Genomic DNA, 15,277 nt, shown 5'->3' with positions numbered 1-15,277 from the left:
GTTTTAAAAATATTTGTCTATAGCATTACTTACTCATCATCTGGAGTGAGCTGGACAGGTTCATTAGTAAACTGAGAATCAAAGTTGTCCAAACCAAATTCCCCAGAGATATTTGGTTTAAAGGGAGGTACCACCTGCTTTTGCTCCATCTAGAAAGAGATATTGGATGACAGCTCAAGCCTGTATTCTTAGAAAACCTCCACCTCTACATTTCTCATCTGCCTTTTGATGTTTCCCATCATATTAAAGTGAGTCTCTATCATCCACAGTAGCCACAATGATAGAAATAATTTACAAGTCTCAACAGTGAGACAGGTCTCAGTAATATTATAACCTGTTCCACTAAATTTATGATCGAGGCTTGTAGAACACAGCCTTAAAAGCTACTTCTTCTTTTTTTTTTTTAAAAAAAGCACATTAGAAAATGGGTTTCAAGTTATTTTAATTTGGATATAATAATTTTTCAACATTCTTTTAAGATAAAATTTGACCACAGAAAATAATGAAACCTTATTAATACAGGAAACAGTCAAAAATTTACATACCATATCCCAATCAACATTTCGGAAAAATGGGTGCCCCTGAATATCAGCAAATCCTGTTTGAGGATGACAACCCAACCGTTCCTTTGGGTCCTATAGGTAAAGAAATGTTTCAAGAACTGTGTGAATAACATGCTTTAGAAAAATCATTCTTTTAGCCTATGTTTAAAGCCCATTATACAATACTTTTATGTCTGAAATCAGAGTGGTCTGCCTTTTCCTTTCTAGAAAACTTAATACTAGACTCAGATGAGTATCTTAAAGTTTGTGACAAAACTTCCTCATGGCTTCCTCTCCACCTATCATGCAACTAAAGTGGAAAATTATCATTACTCCTTGCTAAAGAAAATGGAAGGAAAAAGATAGCAAAATTATTTGAGTAGCATCCACTATTTCTTTGCCTTAGTTACTATAAGAGTCAAAATAGGCAAACCACCAAACTTCAAAATAGGCCAGTTGTTAGCTCAAATTAAAAGCCTATGCCCTAGTACAGCAACAACATACGTACAATAGTGATACAATCATTATCTGAATATGCTGGACTGAGAAGGGGTCTACAACCTATTAAAATGACTTGGGTTACTCATTACTGTGAATAAGAACATGTCCCCATTTTTCTTTTCAATAAAAGGTATCTTATTTTTTCATATTAATGCCTCTCGTCTTCATTTTCACTGTCTCAAAGCTTAGGCTCCCTGTTTAAATCTTTCCTCATATACTCTCTTAAATTTCAATTTCTTTTTTTAGTAAAATTCTTCATTATTTACCTTAAAAGGTAAATTCATATCACCTACTTTCTTCCCCATGATATATTTATTTTTTAAAATAATAGTTTGTTTTTACATCATTTTGTGTCTTTTTCCATCTCAGTTGTAATCCCCGTGGGCTTCTCATCACCAAATCAACCATGTGCCATCACCACAGTCCAGTGCATTTTCCTCTCCATCATTGTTTTTTGGTCCCCCCCCCCATTCTACTACTCCCATAAAATGTCTGGTATATAGTTGTTCATCATCATTATTGTTTTCTTCCCTGGTCCTTTATACTCCTGCTATAAGTGAAACCATCTGGTATTTTTCCTTTTCTTTCTGGCTTATCTCACTAAGCATCATCTTTTCCAGCTCCATCCATGTTGCTGCAAAAGACATGTGTTTCTTTTTTTTGGTTGCTGAGTAATATTTCTTTGTGTATATGTACCACATCTTTTTAATCCAATCATCTACTTTTGGGCATTTGGGCTGTTTCCATGTCTTTCCAATTGTAAATAAAACAGCTATAAACATGGGGGTGCAGTTGTCTTTCTGAATCAGTGTTTTTGTGTCTTTAAAGTAAAATTTATAATTGCCAAGATCACTATAAAACAGTAAGAAGTATGTATAGGTTTTGGCCTGATACTGAGCATTAAGATCCTTCGTAATTTACTGACTGGAATGTCTTTTACTCATAACAAGTTCCTTTCAAACACACCTGAGTTTATGCTATCAAGTGACTCCTGGTGAGCCTCCTGATAGCTTCAGGTTCGGGATGGGTTACCCAGGGAAACAAGCATGTGACTAGAGGCTATCACGCTCATTTCCAGAGGTGCTAGAAATTGGGCCAATGATTTAATCAATCATGCGGTATAACGGAGCCTGCATAAAAAACTCTCAACTATGAGCTAAGAGAGCTTCTGGATTTGCAAACATAGCCAAGTGCTGAGAGGGTGCTGTACCCCAACTCCACAGGCTCAGAAGTACCTGTGTCAGGACCCTTTTGGACATTACCGTATGTTCCTCTGCACCTGGTTGTTTATTTGTGCTTTTTATAACAAACTGGTAACAGCAAATACAGTGTTTTCCTGAGCAAACTGCTATGACAAATTATTGAACTTGGGTGCATGTGGGGAACCTCTAATTTTGTAGTCAAGTCAGACAGAAGTGTGGGCACCCAAACACTGTAATTGGTATCCGAACTAAGAATGGCCTTGTGGAACTGTGCCTTTAAACTTGAGTCTGGTGCTAACTCAGGGTTTAATATCAGAACTAAACTGTAGCACACTCAGTTGGTGCCTGGATAGTTGGAGAGTTGGTGTTAGAAGTGTTACGAAGTAAAAGCAGTTCAGAATCATAGTCTTAGATAGTAAAACCTCTTCTAACCTTTCAACTGCATCAAACAATTGAAAGTGTTCAGAATTTTTAAAAGCCAACAATACTTCATTTCTTCTGAACTTTATCTAATTTTAAAAATGAGAATTTGTAGGAATGCTACAGCTCCAAATGCTCAAGAAATAAAGAGACCCTGTATATACTAGTCCAACTGGAAACTAGAGCTGAAAGTGCAATTGAGGATCCTTCCAAAGATGCAATTTTCCCTAATTGAATACATGGTATATAGTCACCTACATTACAAACTCCACATGCAATATATAGCTGAAGGTGAGTTATATTGGCAAGAAAACTTATATGAAAAATCTAATGCTCTGAAATTACTCTTTGGTAAAGAGGCAAATTCTAGATCTAACAGAGAAAGTTATAAGCTGCTATTCTGGAAAATAATTGTACTGACCCTCCATGCAGAAGTTCCATTAATACAGAGATAGATCAATAAAGAATTTTATACATGACTTATACCTTGTTGAGAAAACTCTTCAGGACACTTGCAGCTTTTACAGACAGAGAACGTGGTATGCGAATTTGTTTTTCCAAAATAACTAGAAAGGTAAAATTTATGCATTATATTTAACTTTGACATGGCTTAGTCTTTTACGTTTTATTATGAGAGATATTTAAGACATTCTAGCAGAAAAAATAAGGCATTATGTACACTACCTAAACTTGCCTCTCCCCATTTTCCTTCCTTCTCATAGTCTTGAACTCAACACTGCTTTTATCATTTATATACACATTCTATTCTTTGACTACTGTATTGTGCCTCAGCCTCCTTAGCTGTAAAACTGGAATAAAAAATAAATAAAAAATAATAGGTTCAAGAGATTGCTATCAGGTTTAGAGGAGTGAATATTAACAAAATGCTCGGCACATACAGCATATAGTATTATATTCTATTTTTTTTTCCTTAAAAGTGTACTTACGAGTACAAGAACTGGGGTACAAGCCATAGGTGCAGGGAGTGAGAAGATTCACCAGAGACAGAGTGAGGAGCAGAACAGTAACTGACTGAAATACACTGCTGAGGGAAGCAGCAGGCGAGGCAGAAGATCTGCTGCACTATGTGAGTCAGCTTCCTGTCCAGGGATCGAACTTATGCTATAGTGGCTTCAGTTTCATAGTGCTGAACTTAACACCTTGTGCCACTGGGGAGGCCCCTTTATGTTCTATTTCAATGAACAGCTCTAAACTACTCTACAAAGTTCTGTCTGTTTTCACTTCCACCAGCAGTATGTGAGAGTTCAGCTGTTCCACATCCTTACCACACTATTACCAGATTTTAAATCTTTTGCCAAATGAATTCCTGTAAAATAGCATCTCATTAATGTTTTAATGTGAATACCATTCCTAATTACTAATGTTGAATGTCTTTCAATATATCCCAGGGCTGTCTGGAATTTTTATTATATGAAATATGTCACAGTATATGAAATCTCTACTTATTTCCTGTGACAGTTTTAAGTATTAATTTGTATTAAAGTAGAATTTTATGGCAGCTTTCACACTTTTTTGACTATATGTTGGGTTTTGGACCGTGTGCATTTCTTTTTCCATGCAATTTTTTGTATTTGCCAAGAATGGAGCCTCTTTTCACCCTTTGATCCCTCTTATCTTCTTGGTATTCTATTTCCACCCTCCCCCCCACATTATTCTTGATTTATGTACTCAGTTCCTGAGTACAACAGAGACCTAAGACTATAGAGGTAGGAAGGATGTATCAAAAACAAAATCAAAGCCTCAAGTAAGAACTGTAATGTCCAGATGGTTCTTTTTCCTAAAGCCTCATTTGTGCTCTAGAATGGGTTATTCACAGAAAATTGCTAAAATGTAGTGCAAATTACCTTGGAAGAGATAATCCTCTGTGTTTTGATCAGGATTATCAGAGCTCCCAACAATATCAAATGGAGACCTTCCTGCCATCATCTCAAACATTAGTACTCCAAGAGCCCACCAGTCAACACTGAAACCTTCAGAAAAGAAATTTTAGATCAACAGATTTATCTACTCTCCATTCTTGAAAGTCAGTAATTTGAGTTATGCATAACACAATGAAAAAATAAACATAATGAAAAAGTAACATTGATGTAAATGCATTTTAACTACCATGGTAGACATGCATGGAGGATTACGGAATTGCTACCAATGGGGGAAGAGGAGGTGGTTATGTGAGAGGAGAACCAAAAAGATAACTAAAAAGAAAATACAGAAAGTGAAACATAGGTTTCTTTCCCCCAAATATGCCTGTAATTTCATGCCCTATATCTAATTTTTTTTTGAATTATATTAAATTTGGAATATTCATCCATAGTTTGAAGCTTGATCTGCCAGCTGATTAAAAGTCCATGAAGGACATTGGAGTTGAACTATGAGCAACTGTAAGAAGTTCCTTCGCCTTTACTGAATGCAAAACACCAGAACCTTTGTAAGGTAAATCTTCTGGATAGTGATCAGCAACCACTCTTTTCACTATCTTTCAGACTTTTTGGAGAAATATTCCAGGTCATCTGAAATATCTTCCAAAGGTTTATGATTCCAGAGTTACAAAGCTGAAATTTAAATCTCTGTCACTTGTCTGCTGTATGAAATTGGGTAAGTTATTTAGACTTTCTATACTTCCCTCAACCCTAAAGTGGGAATTGACAGTGCTTACTTTATAAGGCTGTTGAGAGGATTAACTTAGTTAACATACATTAACTACTTAAAATAATGTCTGAAATTCTTTAGTATTTGCTAACCACAAAATATTTACCCCCCCCCCCACCATTACACCAGGGTACCACTGCTTTGAATTTCAATGGTTAGGGTTTTCATGTAGATTTTAAGGGGCTCAAGAAAGGTTTAATTAATGAAACTAGTACATGCTATAATGTAACTGGTACCACATTTAACCACCCTTCTAGCACACAGAGAGTATGCCATCTATAATTAATTACCATAGTCTTCTCCTCTTAAAATTTCTGGAGCAATGTAATTGGGAGTACCACAGAAAGTGCTGGTTGTATCTCCTGGCCGTAATCCTTCCTTTATTAAAAAAAAGAAAATAAGAACTAATTTCCAAAATTCTGCTTAAACTTACCTCTTTTATTTCCTCTATCACATATATTTAGCATCTATATATATTAAGGTTAAATAATGTATCACTAGTACAGTTACCTTTATTATTAAAATCATGACTTGCCACTAAATAGCTTAAAGATCTGTAGATGCTTGGTGAGTCAGTTAAGATTAAAATTCATTTAAAAAATTATATTCAAGTAAAAATTGAATATAAAAAATTTAATTATATTAAATGAGTAAAAGAAGCTATTTATATGAAAAAAAAGCACCTTAAATCCCACTTACTTATAATGATAATTACTAATGTCATGATGCTTCCTTACTGGTGTTATTTTAAAAGGCACAAATTTGGGGGTTTTGTATTTTAATAGAGTTATAGGATATAGGCTATTAAAGCAACATACCCTAATATGTAGAAATAGAGTAACCAAAGTATAACAAAGTGAGCAATCACTAAAAAGTTGTAACAAAGCTTATATATACCAAACAAAAGAGTCTCAAAATACAGAGTTAAAAAGGACAAAATGGAAGGAAATTCACAAACCCTGCTATGTAGTAAATGTTTGTGTGACCCCTAAACTCACATGTTGAAGTCCTAATATGATCTCACTGAGAGGTGGGGCCTTTGGAAGGTAAATCAAATCATGGGGGTGGTGCCCTCATGATGTGATTAGTGTCCTTATAATTAGAAAAAGTAAGCTCTTTCTCCCTTTGTGAGGATATATGATGACAGTCATCTGCAAGTCACAAAAGGGACTTCACCAAACAATGGTCTACTACCATCTCTTTTTATTTATTTACGCATACAAGAACAAGGGTGTCAGCCAGAGGTGCAGGGGTGAGAAAGTTCACCAGAGATATAGTAGTGGGCAGAAAAGGAGGATCTACTGAAATATACTGCTGAGGGGAAACAGTGGATGAGACAGGAGAGGTTGTTGCATCGTGTGGGGTGATTAGATCTCAGGCAGGGGACTGAACTCATGCTGCAATGGCTAGCAATCACTCCCAGTTTACTAACATCATGATCTTTGGCTTCCCAGCTTCCTGACCCTAAGAAATAAATGTTTGGCTTTAAATAGCCTAGTGTGGGTCGCTCTGGTGACCCACAGGTTAAGTCTCAGCACTATCACTGCAATGGACTGAGTTCAATCCCTGGCCTGAGTGCTAACCCACATATGGCACAGCTGATCTCTCTTGCCTAGCCTGCTGCTCCCCTCAGCAGTGTATTTCAGTAGCTCTACCTGTCATGCTCCCCACTCCATCTCTGGTGAATCCTCTCACCATCACCCCTCCCACATCTCTGGCCTACACCCCAGTTCTTATATGCAAAAATAAATCAATTAACTAAGCTGTCTAGCCTATGATATCTTATTACATCAGCCTGACTTGACAACACAATCCCCAATCATACAGACAAAAAATAACATAAGCAGAAAAAGATTTACACAAAAGTTTGGGCTAAAAGTAAATATAATATATAGACACAGATACAGATACATGCACACCAGAATATGCACATGCATACTTGTGGTGGGGAGGGAAAGTAGGAAGGAGAAAATCTCAGAGACTCCTTACATCAAAACAAAGATTATGTATCCTTTTAAAAGTAAATGTGGGATACTGACTAAATGCCAAGTCCTAAAGAAACTCGCAATCTAGTTCAAAGAATCAGTATCATTTACATCTTTCCTAGTTACAAGGAAATCTAAATAGCAAAGCAACAATAAAAAAGATAATCCAAAATAATATGAACAATACTGAACACACAAGTACTTTTTTAAAATAAATATTTATGTGATTACAGATTTATTATTAATAACTACATTAAACTCATATTTAATTTCTCATATTTAACCATTTCTTGGATGATATGGTAAAAAATTCCAAAGGGGAAGAGGAGAAATACCCACTGAAAATCTAGCCTTCCTCCCAGTCCTACATATCTAGTTCCAAATATCTAGAGGCAAACATTGTTAGAAGGCCCTTACGGGACCCTCTAGAGATACTCTGGGCAGTGGTGAGTGCATTTTTCTTCAAATTTCACTCTATGATATTAAAAAACTTTGCTGTTAACCTGTACAAGAAATATCTAGTAATATGCTGTAATGCCAAGAAATTTTTGGATTCCTACTAGGGAGATGCTATTTTTATATACTCTAAGAAAATTAAATGTGACTTAAATTGTTTTGTATTAACAGCAATGGCTTGACATGGAGACTTATGGTACATGGCACACTCTCTCATGGCAAGAGATGCAATCTGTTAACTTGCAGAGAAAATAATTCTTTTGTTGACTGAACATCTGATGCAGACCCATTAGATAATTTTACCTATAACATAATAATATAAGCTTTTAAATGCTGATTCTACATTATAAAATAACATTTGTTTTTTTAAGGGATTCACTTCTCACGGACTTTAAATGTATAAGGGAAAGAAAAGACAAAGAACTGACAGCAAAGTCTTTGAAAAGAAGTTCTAAGTCAAGTATCTTTGCCCATTAATCAAACTACGCACTGGAGAAAAGGAAGACAAAGTGAGATAGGCAGACAACCAATTTAAGACCTGCTAAATAAGTAAGACCTTGAAAGATTTTTCAAAGATACTGACTAATTGACTGAGGATCTCTAGAAAGAGAATGTATAACAAATCAATGTTATTTTTCAATAAAATTAATAAATTAAGTAACTTTATTCTAAAAATATCTTCCAGGCAAAATTTTCTTTGAGGAAAAAAAAAAAAAGACAACATAAAAGAAAGGAAAATCCTTAATTTATTTTTGTGAATTTCATTATCTAAGTATGCATGTCTGCTATGTCATTTTTATAAATATGAAAAAGCTTTTCTTTCCATGCTGACAGTACTCTTGCAAACATGATGAACATTCCTAACACCCACCAGACACATGCATGCCTCAACCCCACAAAGACACACAGATGAGAGAGGTTCTCTGTCATAAAGCAGAATGGCTATGGTGGGCAGATTAAGCCAATTTTCCAGAAAAAGTCTAACGCTTGCAAAGATTTGAGCTAACACTTGAATGTACTGAAGCCAATGCAAACCATATTCAATATGCTGGTTATTAAGGCATATAGGCATTTGAACTGGAGGAAGATTAAGAGGACAAAGTGATCCAGTTCTAAGTATGATCTTTTGTATATTATAACAATAAAAACTTGAGATTATATTCATTTCAAAAAAATAAATAAGTGATAGTATACAATACAGTAATATGTGACCAATTACATAAACAAAATAGAATTTGAAACCTTTATACTTTAAATTTTTAAATTATAACAAAAAATTTTATAAGTCTTTCCTCAGACAAAATATTTATCAGAATAACTCAATGGGTGCAGTTACTGGATCAAAGAATATGACTATCTTTGAAACATCCTCACAAACTCCTTTTCAAAAGGTTATCGCAATTTATACACTTATTAAAGAGATGAGAATGCTTGTTTTATTAAACATATATAGTTATATCTGACATGCAAAAAAAGTTTTATACTAGGAAAAAAAGAAATAAAAAAGACATGAAGAGTAAGTAAATTCTTATTTTGACCTACTGCACTTTATGTCAGAGATTTAAATTTCAACTATAAAAAAATGTTAGGACTTTTTAGGGCAATCTTGAATGCATTATTTCAGTTACTATTAAATGGCAAAAATTGAAAAATCAAGTAGTTGTAAAAAATAGTGGGATTATTATTTCAAAACAGTGGTGTTAACTTTCAAGATGAAATGTTAGAGACAACAAAAAGAAATTAACTGTTATAGCGTATAACAAATAAGATGTAGAATTTCACAAAGGGTTAGGAAATACATGGAATTGTTTTTGGATACCAAAAAGAATCCTAAACAAAGCAGCAATCATTCCCTCATCTTTAAAGTTATCTTACCAAGACAATTTTATTAGGCTGCTGACAGCTTTCGAGTAACTAGAAATTTCCCTCACCTTACACATGCCGTAGTCAGTAAGTTTAATGTGTCCTTCAGAGTCCAGCAATACATTGTCCAATTTCAAATCTCTATAAATTATCCCTCGTTCATGAAGGTAATTTAATGCTAGACTGATTTCTGCAGAGTAAAATCTAAAATAAAGAATAATTTGTTTGATTCAAATTTTTTAATTGTAGTAAATTTCTAGAGAAAGGTATTCTCATTTGTAAACAAAAACATCAAATCACATAGAAAGATCTTTTCTTCTAGGAACTAACACCAAAAAGCAAAATAATGGAGACAAAAACAATTATATAAGCTTCAGTCTAAATTAAACTGACTTATCATTAAGAGTATTTCTTTCAAAATTGCAAATGGTAAGAATCTGGTTCCTAATACCTACAACTAGAGGAAAAGTTGTATGCACATGTGTATATTTTCTATGGTGTTTCCATAGTTTTTATCATTTTTCTAAGAGACCAATGACCTCCGAAAATGCTAAAACCTAAAAAATGCTGATTGGTCTTGAATAGAAAACACTAGTTTTAAGAATATTAGTCAACTAAAAATTGACTACTCAAACCGTAAGAACCATGCAAAGATTTTAAAAGAAGCTAGCCTATAGCCTTAATATTTAATAGTAAAGTAAGAACTTTTAAAAATTCCAATCGACTCTTTCATATTAACCAGGAAGTCTGACTCAAATAATGAAATGGAACACTCAAACAAGTTTATGGCTGCCTTTGGTGAATGTTAATTAACACTATCAGTTTGCAGATACAAAACACACACTTTCTAGCTACTTAATTCTATGACTAAGGAACTTAAGCCTTTATCCCACGCTTTAGTCCCTCCCACTCCCAGAAAAAAAAAAAAAAAACACATAGTGCAGGCACTTTAGTACAGTAAAACTAGACTACTTTCCCAGGTCCAATCAAACAAACACTAGTTATGTTCATAATTCAAAATGTCATCTGTGGTTTTACTATGCAGACTATGAAGGGTGACCATTTGATAAATCTTATGTAAACAATACACATAAAGTAATAAAAACAAAAAGCTTGACCCATGGTTAGATCTGGGCATTTTACACCTTTTTTTGGTGAAACTGAAGGATATTTCTCTTTTCGACAAGAAATAATCAATGAGCTAGCTATTTTCTGTAAATGTTATTTTTAACAATGAAGTCTCTTATCTTTGTTACCCAATTATTAATGACATGCATATATAAGTTCATATACTTCATTTTATCATTAAAGGGTGAAGCAAAAAAGGGTGAGTTATTGCTGAGTTTAAAAATCTAAAACAAAACATGGATTCATGGACTGAACTTATCTAAGACCATGAACCTTCCCCACCTAAAATCATAGAAACAATTTACAATCTTGCATAATAAAATCAAATTAAGGACACAACATTAATATTTAACATTCTAGTTCTTAAGATGTATGGTATCAAAGGGAAAAAAAGCCAAAGACAAAATAAGTCAAAAATTGTAACTACAGAAAGAACAATTGGAATAATGTAACAGTTTAATGGAATAATTTTATCACTTTCAAATAAATACAATAATTTGCTGTTGGAGAAAACTGTCAAATAGAGATCACTAAAAACCTGGTAAGATTAGCAGCTGTCTGTAAATTCAACAATTATATTCAGTGGCTGATGTTGATTAGTCAAAATATTTGAAATGAATTGCACTTAGTAGACTAACAGTTTCCCCTTTAATATTGTTTAGACTTCTCTAATATTTACAAATACCTAATTGTATATGCAACATATGCTACATACATGTTATATAATACAAATTAATTTTAAGCTTAGCCTATATATGACTCACAAAGAATTAACTAGTATTTAAATAAATGAGTTACGTATTTTCAGCCAAAATCACATAAAATGCCCCACCACAAACAATAAAGTTACCTGGCATGTTCTTCAGGAAGTTTTCTTTGTCGCTGCATATGAAACATTAGATCTCCTCCATTAACATACTCTATAACAAAGAACAATCTAAAATACAGGAGAGACATAAGATCTAAAGTAAGGTGGTATAATTTTGCATTTTAAACACTACCAGAATAAGTCACAACACAGAGAACATTCCATAGGATTTACCCTTAACAACTGTAGGAATTTGATAGAAACAAAAGGTAACTGAAGTAGAAAGAGAATTATTGACAAATAATAAACTATAAAGTAGAAAGATATTTAGGAACAAACAGAGAAAGTAAACTAATATGATGTTAATTCTGGAACCTCTACTTCTAAAGTATTACCACTTCGTGAAAACAGAATCACTCACTTCCAACCCAGTTTTAGCATTTACAATGTAAGTAATTTACAAATGTTACCAATGGTAAAGAAGTCAGAATTTTCCCCCTAGTTAAACTACAGAACACCTAACTCATCAATGTAGAATCTTGGGGATAATAAAAAGGTTGAATTTCTAATGCCATAGTTGTGATCTGGTTATTGTTTTTTTTTTTTTAACCTAAAGCAAGTAATTTCTTTAATGCAGATCCCATATTAAATTGCTATCACTGATTAGATTATGAGTGGCAGGAGATTATAAGTAAAGAAGAGCTATGTCTGTCTCTGTAATTTCCATTTCAGGAAATATAATAGATAGGATTTGTAATGTGCAATATATCAAAATGTGTAAAGTCCAGTAATCATTATATTATCTTTTAATCTTACCTACTTTCCGTCTGAAAACAAGAATGCAGACCAACAAGAAAAGGATGGTTGGAAGCTTGCTCAAAAACATGCTTCTCTGTCTGTACCCAATCAATATCCTATTGTAAAATAAAAGATATCTAGTCAAAATGAAATACCATCAAAGAACAAATTGCTAAGAACGATAAATTTATTCTTAGCAAGTCAAGTATCACAAACACAATTATTAACTAAGTGGGGTAAATAGCAAAAGATTGCTAATTGTGAAGTAATAGTTCATATACAAAAAGAAAAACACAACCAGTAAATCTAAATATTATAAAATGGACTAAAAAATTTTTATAAAGTTCAAGTACTTTCCCCTCATAATTACATAGTTTGACACTTATTTTTTTTAAAAATCATCAGATTACTTTAAGTATATGCTATGTATATCCTAAGTGTATAATTAGAAAAGTAGATGTAATAATAATAATAAGGTAGGAACATTGAGGTTTTTTCTGTAATAATACACTGCAGCCTAAGTTTAACAGCTTTGAAGTAATAAAAATATCATGGTGCTTACCTCATCATCATTGACAAGCTCTTTTTTCACAACTTTCATTGCATAAATACGATCTGTTTTTTTCAGTCGTACCAATAGTACTTTGGCATAACTTCCTCTTCCTATTACCCGGAGTAAATCAAAATCCTGAAGACCTAAACTGGAGGAAGCTTTGCCACTTTCCCTTGTGTTCATTGCCTGTTAAGAACATTTATGTCAAAGAGTTATACCTTGGAGGCACTTTGCACAATACAGCTATCATAATGTTTTAAGTATTTTCTAATTTAAATTAGTACTTCTTTCATCACTCCAAACCATGCTAGAATGAATTTATGAGCTATGGTCAGAAAGGTGGTGATAAAAATGAAGAGGGAGTTGAAATCTGAGAAATGTGAAAAAATATCTTAAAACAACCCTATAGGCGAGAAAATAATAATAATAATGAACAACTATTATACCAGAGACATTTTACAGGGGTAGAGTGGGGAATGGGATCAATAACAGTGCGGGGAGGAAGTGCACTGGACTATAGTGATGGCACACGGATGATTTGTTGATGGGAAGCCCATGGGGATTACACCTGAGATGGAGAAATGATGTTAAAATAAACTGTTATATTATAAAAAAAAAAAAAGAAAAGAAAAGAAAAGAAAAAGACCTGATAACTTTGGGGTTTGGGAACAATGTGAATGCACAGAAAAGAAAAATGAAAAAGACACAAGTTTTGATGAGTGGAGGTAAACACTAAATAGAAAATAAAGTATATGAATGGAGTAAGATTGACAAAGCTGTTGAGATATCGAGTTTGGGTTTTCATATTGAAGTGGTAAGTTACAAGAGATATAAACTCAATACAATATATAAAATGTGAGTTCATGAAGAAACAGAGACTTTTTTTAAAACAACAGGCAAAAAATAAGCAGGAGGAAGTTAAATTAATGAAAATCATTCTCTTAGACATAAAACCAAGACCCATTTGGAAGGAAAATTCACAACTAGAATGTTAAGCTTCTGGTTACTTCAGAGACAACTGAAGGTAATCTTTTATGATAACCTGTAAAAACCCCACAACACAAATCAACAGATATACCCTTTAGAAATACTAATTTCCCAAGGTTAAGAGTATGAAAAAAAAAAATTTTTTGAAAAAGTTAAAGAAACTAGTAAGCAGAAAATAGAAAAGTATTATGAAAATGGAAAAGAAAACAATGATTCAAAAAGGTCACAGAGAAAAAGATTTAGAAGTAATAATCTTATCTGGTAATAAAGATAAACATAAAGAGGAGTAAAAAACCAGATTAAGGCACACTAAGAAAGCAAAGAATAGTGAGAAGATCAAGTAATGCCCAGACTTTAAATATGCTTAATTAGAAACTATAAAAGACAGTCAAAAGAAACAATACCTTCATAAAATTGGGTTGACTGAAATGACAGAAACCAGTTAAAAAAATGTCAACTTTCCAGGGCCTAAAGTAACGCATCCTGACCTACAATTCAATATCTTATAAAAATAGCCTTCATGGGAGTGGATTAAAAACCTAGATATAAGAACAGAAACCATAAAATACCTGGAAGCAAAGATGGGCCAAACACTGAACAACATACACATCAGCACCATCTTTACAGATAGAGCACTCAATGCAACGATAGTGAAGGCAAGGATAAACAGATGGGACTACATCAAGTTAAAGAGCTTCTGTACAGCAAAAGAGACATTATAAAAAAAAGACAGACAGCCCACGGATTGGGAAAAAAATTTTCTCACACAAAACCAGCAATAAAGGATTCATCACAAAGATATACAAAGAACTGATGAAACTCAACAAAAATAAACAACCCCATCAAAAAATGGGCAGAAGAGCTAAGAAGACACTTCTCCAAAGAGGAAATGCAGATGGCCAACAAGCACATGAAAAAATGTTCAACATCACTTGTAATAAAGGAGATGCAAATTAAAACCACAATGAGATACCACCTCACACCAGTGAGAATGGTACATCATAAAACAACTAACAAAAACAAATATTGGCAAGGATGTGGAGAAAAAGGAACTCTCCTGCACTGCTGGTGGGAATGCAAATGAGTACAACCGCTATGGAAAACTGCATGTTCTTCAAACTGCTAAACATGGAGCTTCCATATGACCCAGCAATCCCACTCCTAGGTATCTACCCAAAAGACACAAAAACACTGATTCAAAAAGGTACCTGCACCCCCCATGACTGCTGCTGCTTTATTTACAATTGGAAAGACATGGAAACAGCCCAAAGGTAGATGAATGGATAAAAAAGATGTGGTACATATATACAATGGAATATTACTCAGCAACCAAAAAAGAGAAACACATGTCTTTTGCAGCAACTTGG

At 33.6% G+C, this 15,277-nt stretch overlaps 1 protein-coding gene across 2 annotated transcripts in view; it reads right to left on the bottom strand.

The window, feature by feature from the left end:
* The window catches only part of PRKCI (protein kinase C, iota), a 76,213-nt gene that overhangs the window by 5,026 nt on the left and 55,910 nt on the right, over positions 1-15,277 (bottom strand). For both annotated transcript variants that reach the window (XM_004674954.2, XM_012734554.1), the window contains exons 9-17: positions 12,933-13,109; positions 12,389-12,486; positions 11,615-11,701; positions 9,705-9,840; positions 5,623-5,710; positions 4,531-4,656; positions 3,152-3,231; positions 546-635; positions 34-149 (exon numbers count right to left, since the gene is read on the bottom strand). In XM_004674954.2, the coding sequence (XP_004675011.1) occupies positions 34-149; positions 546-635; positions 3,152-3,231; positions 4,531-4,656; positions 5,623-5,710; positions 9,705-9,840; positions 11,615-11,701; positions 12,389-12,486; positions 12,933-13,109 (998 nt within the window). The remainder of the gene's footprint in view (positions 1-33; positions 150-545; positions 636-3,151; positions 3,232-4,530; positions 4,657-5,622; positions 5,711-9,704; positions 9,841-11,614; positions 11,702-12,388; positions 12,487-12,932; positions 13,110-15,277) is intronic.

Source organism: Condylura cristata, unplaced genomic scaffold, assembly GCF_000260355.1.
Source record: "Condylura cristata isolate star-nosed mole 26May11 unplaced genomic scaffold, ConCri1.0 scaffold00003, whole genome shotgun sequence".
NCBI lineage: Eukaryota > Metazoa > Chordata > Mammalia > Eulipotyphla > Talpidae > Condylura > Condylura cristata.
This window is presented reverse-complemented; position numbering and strand designations above follow the sequence as displayed.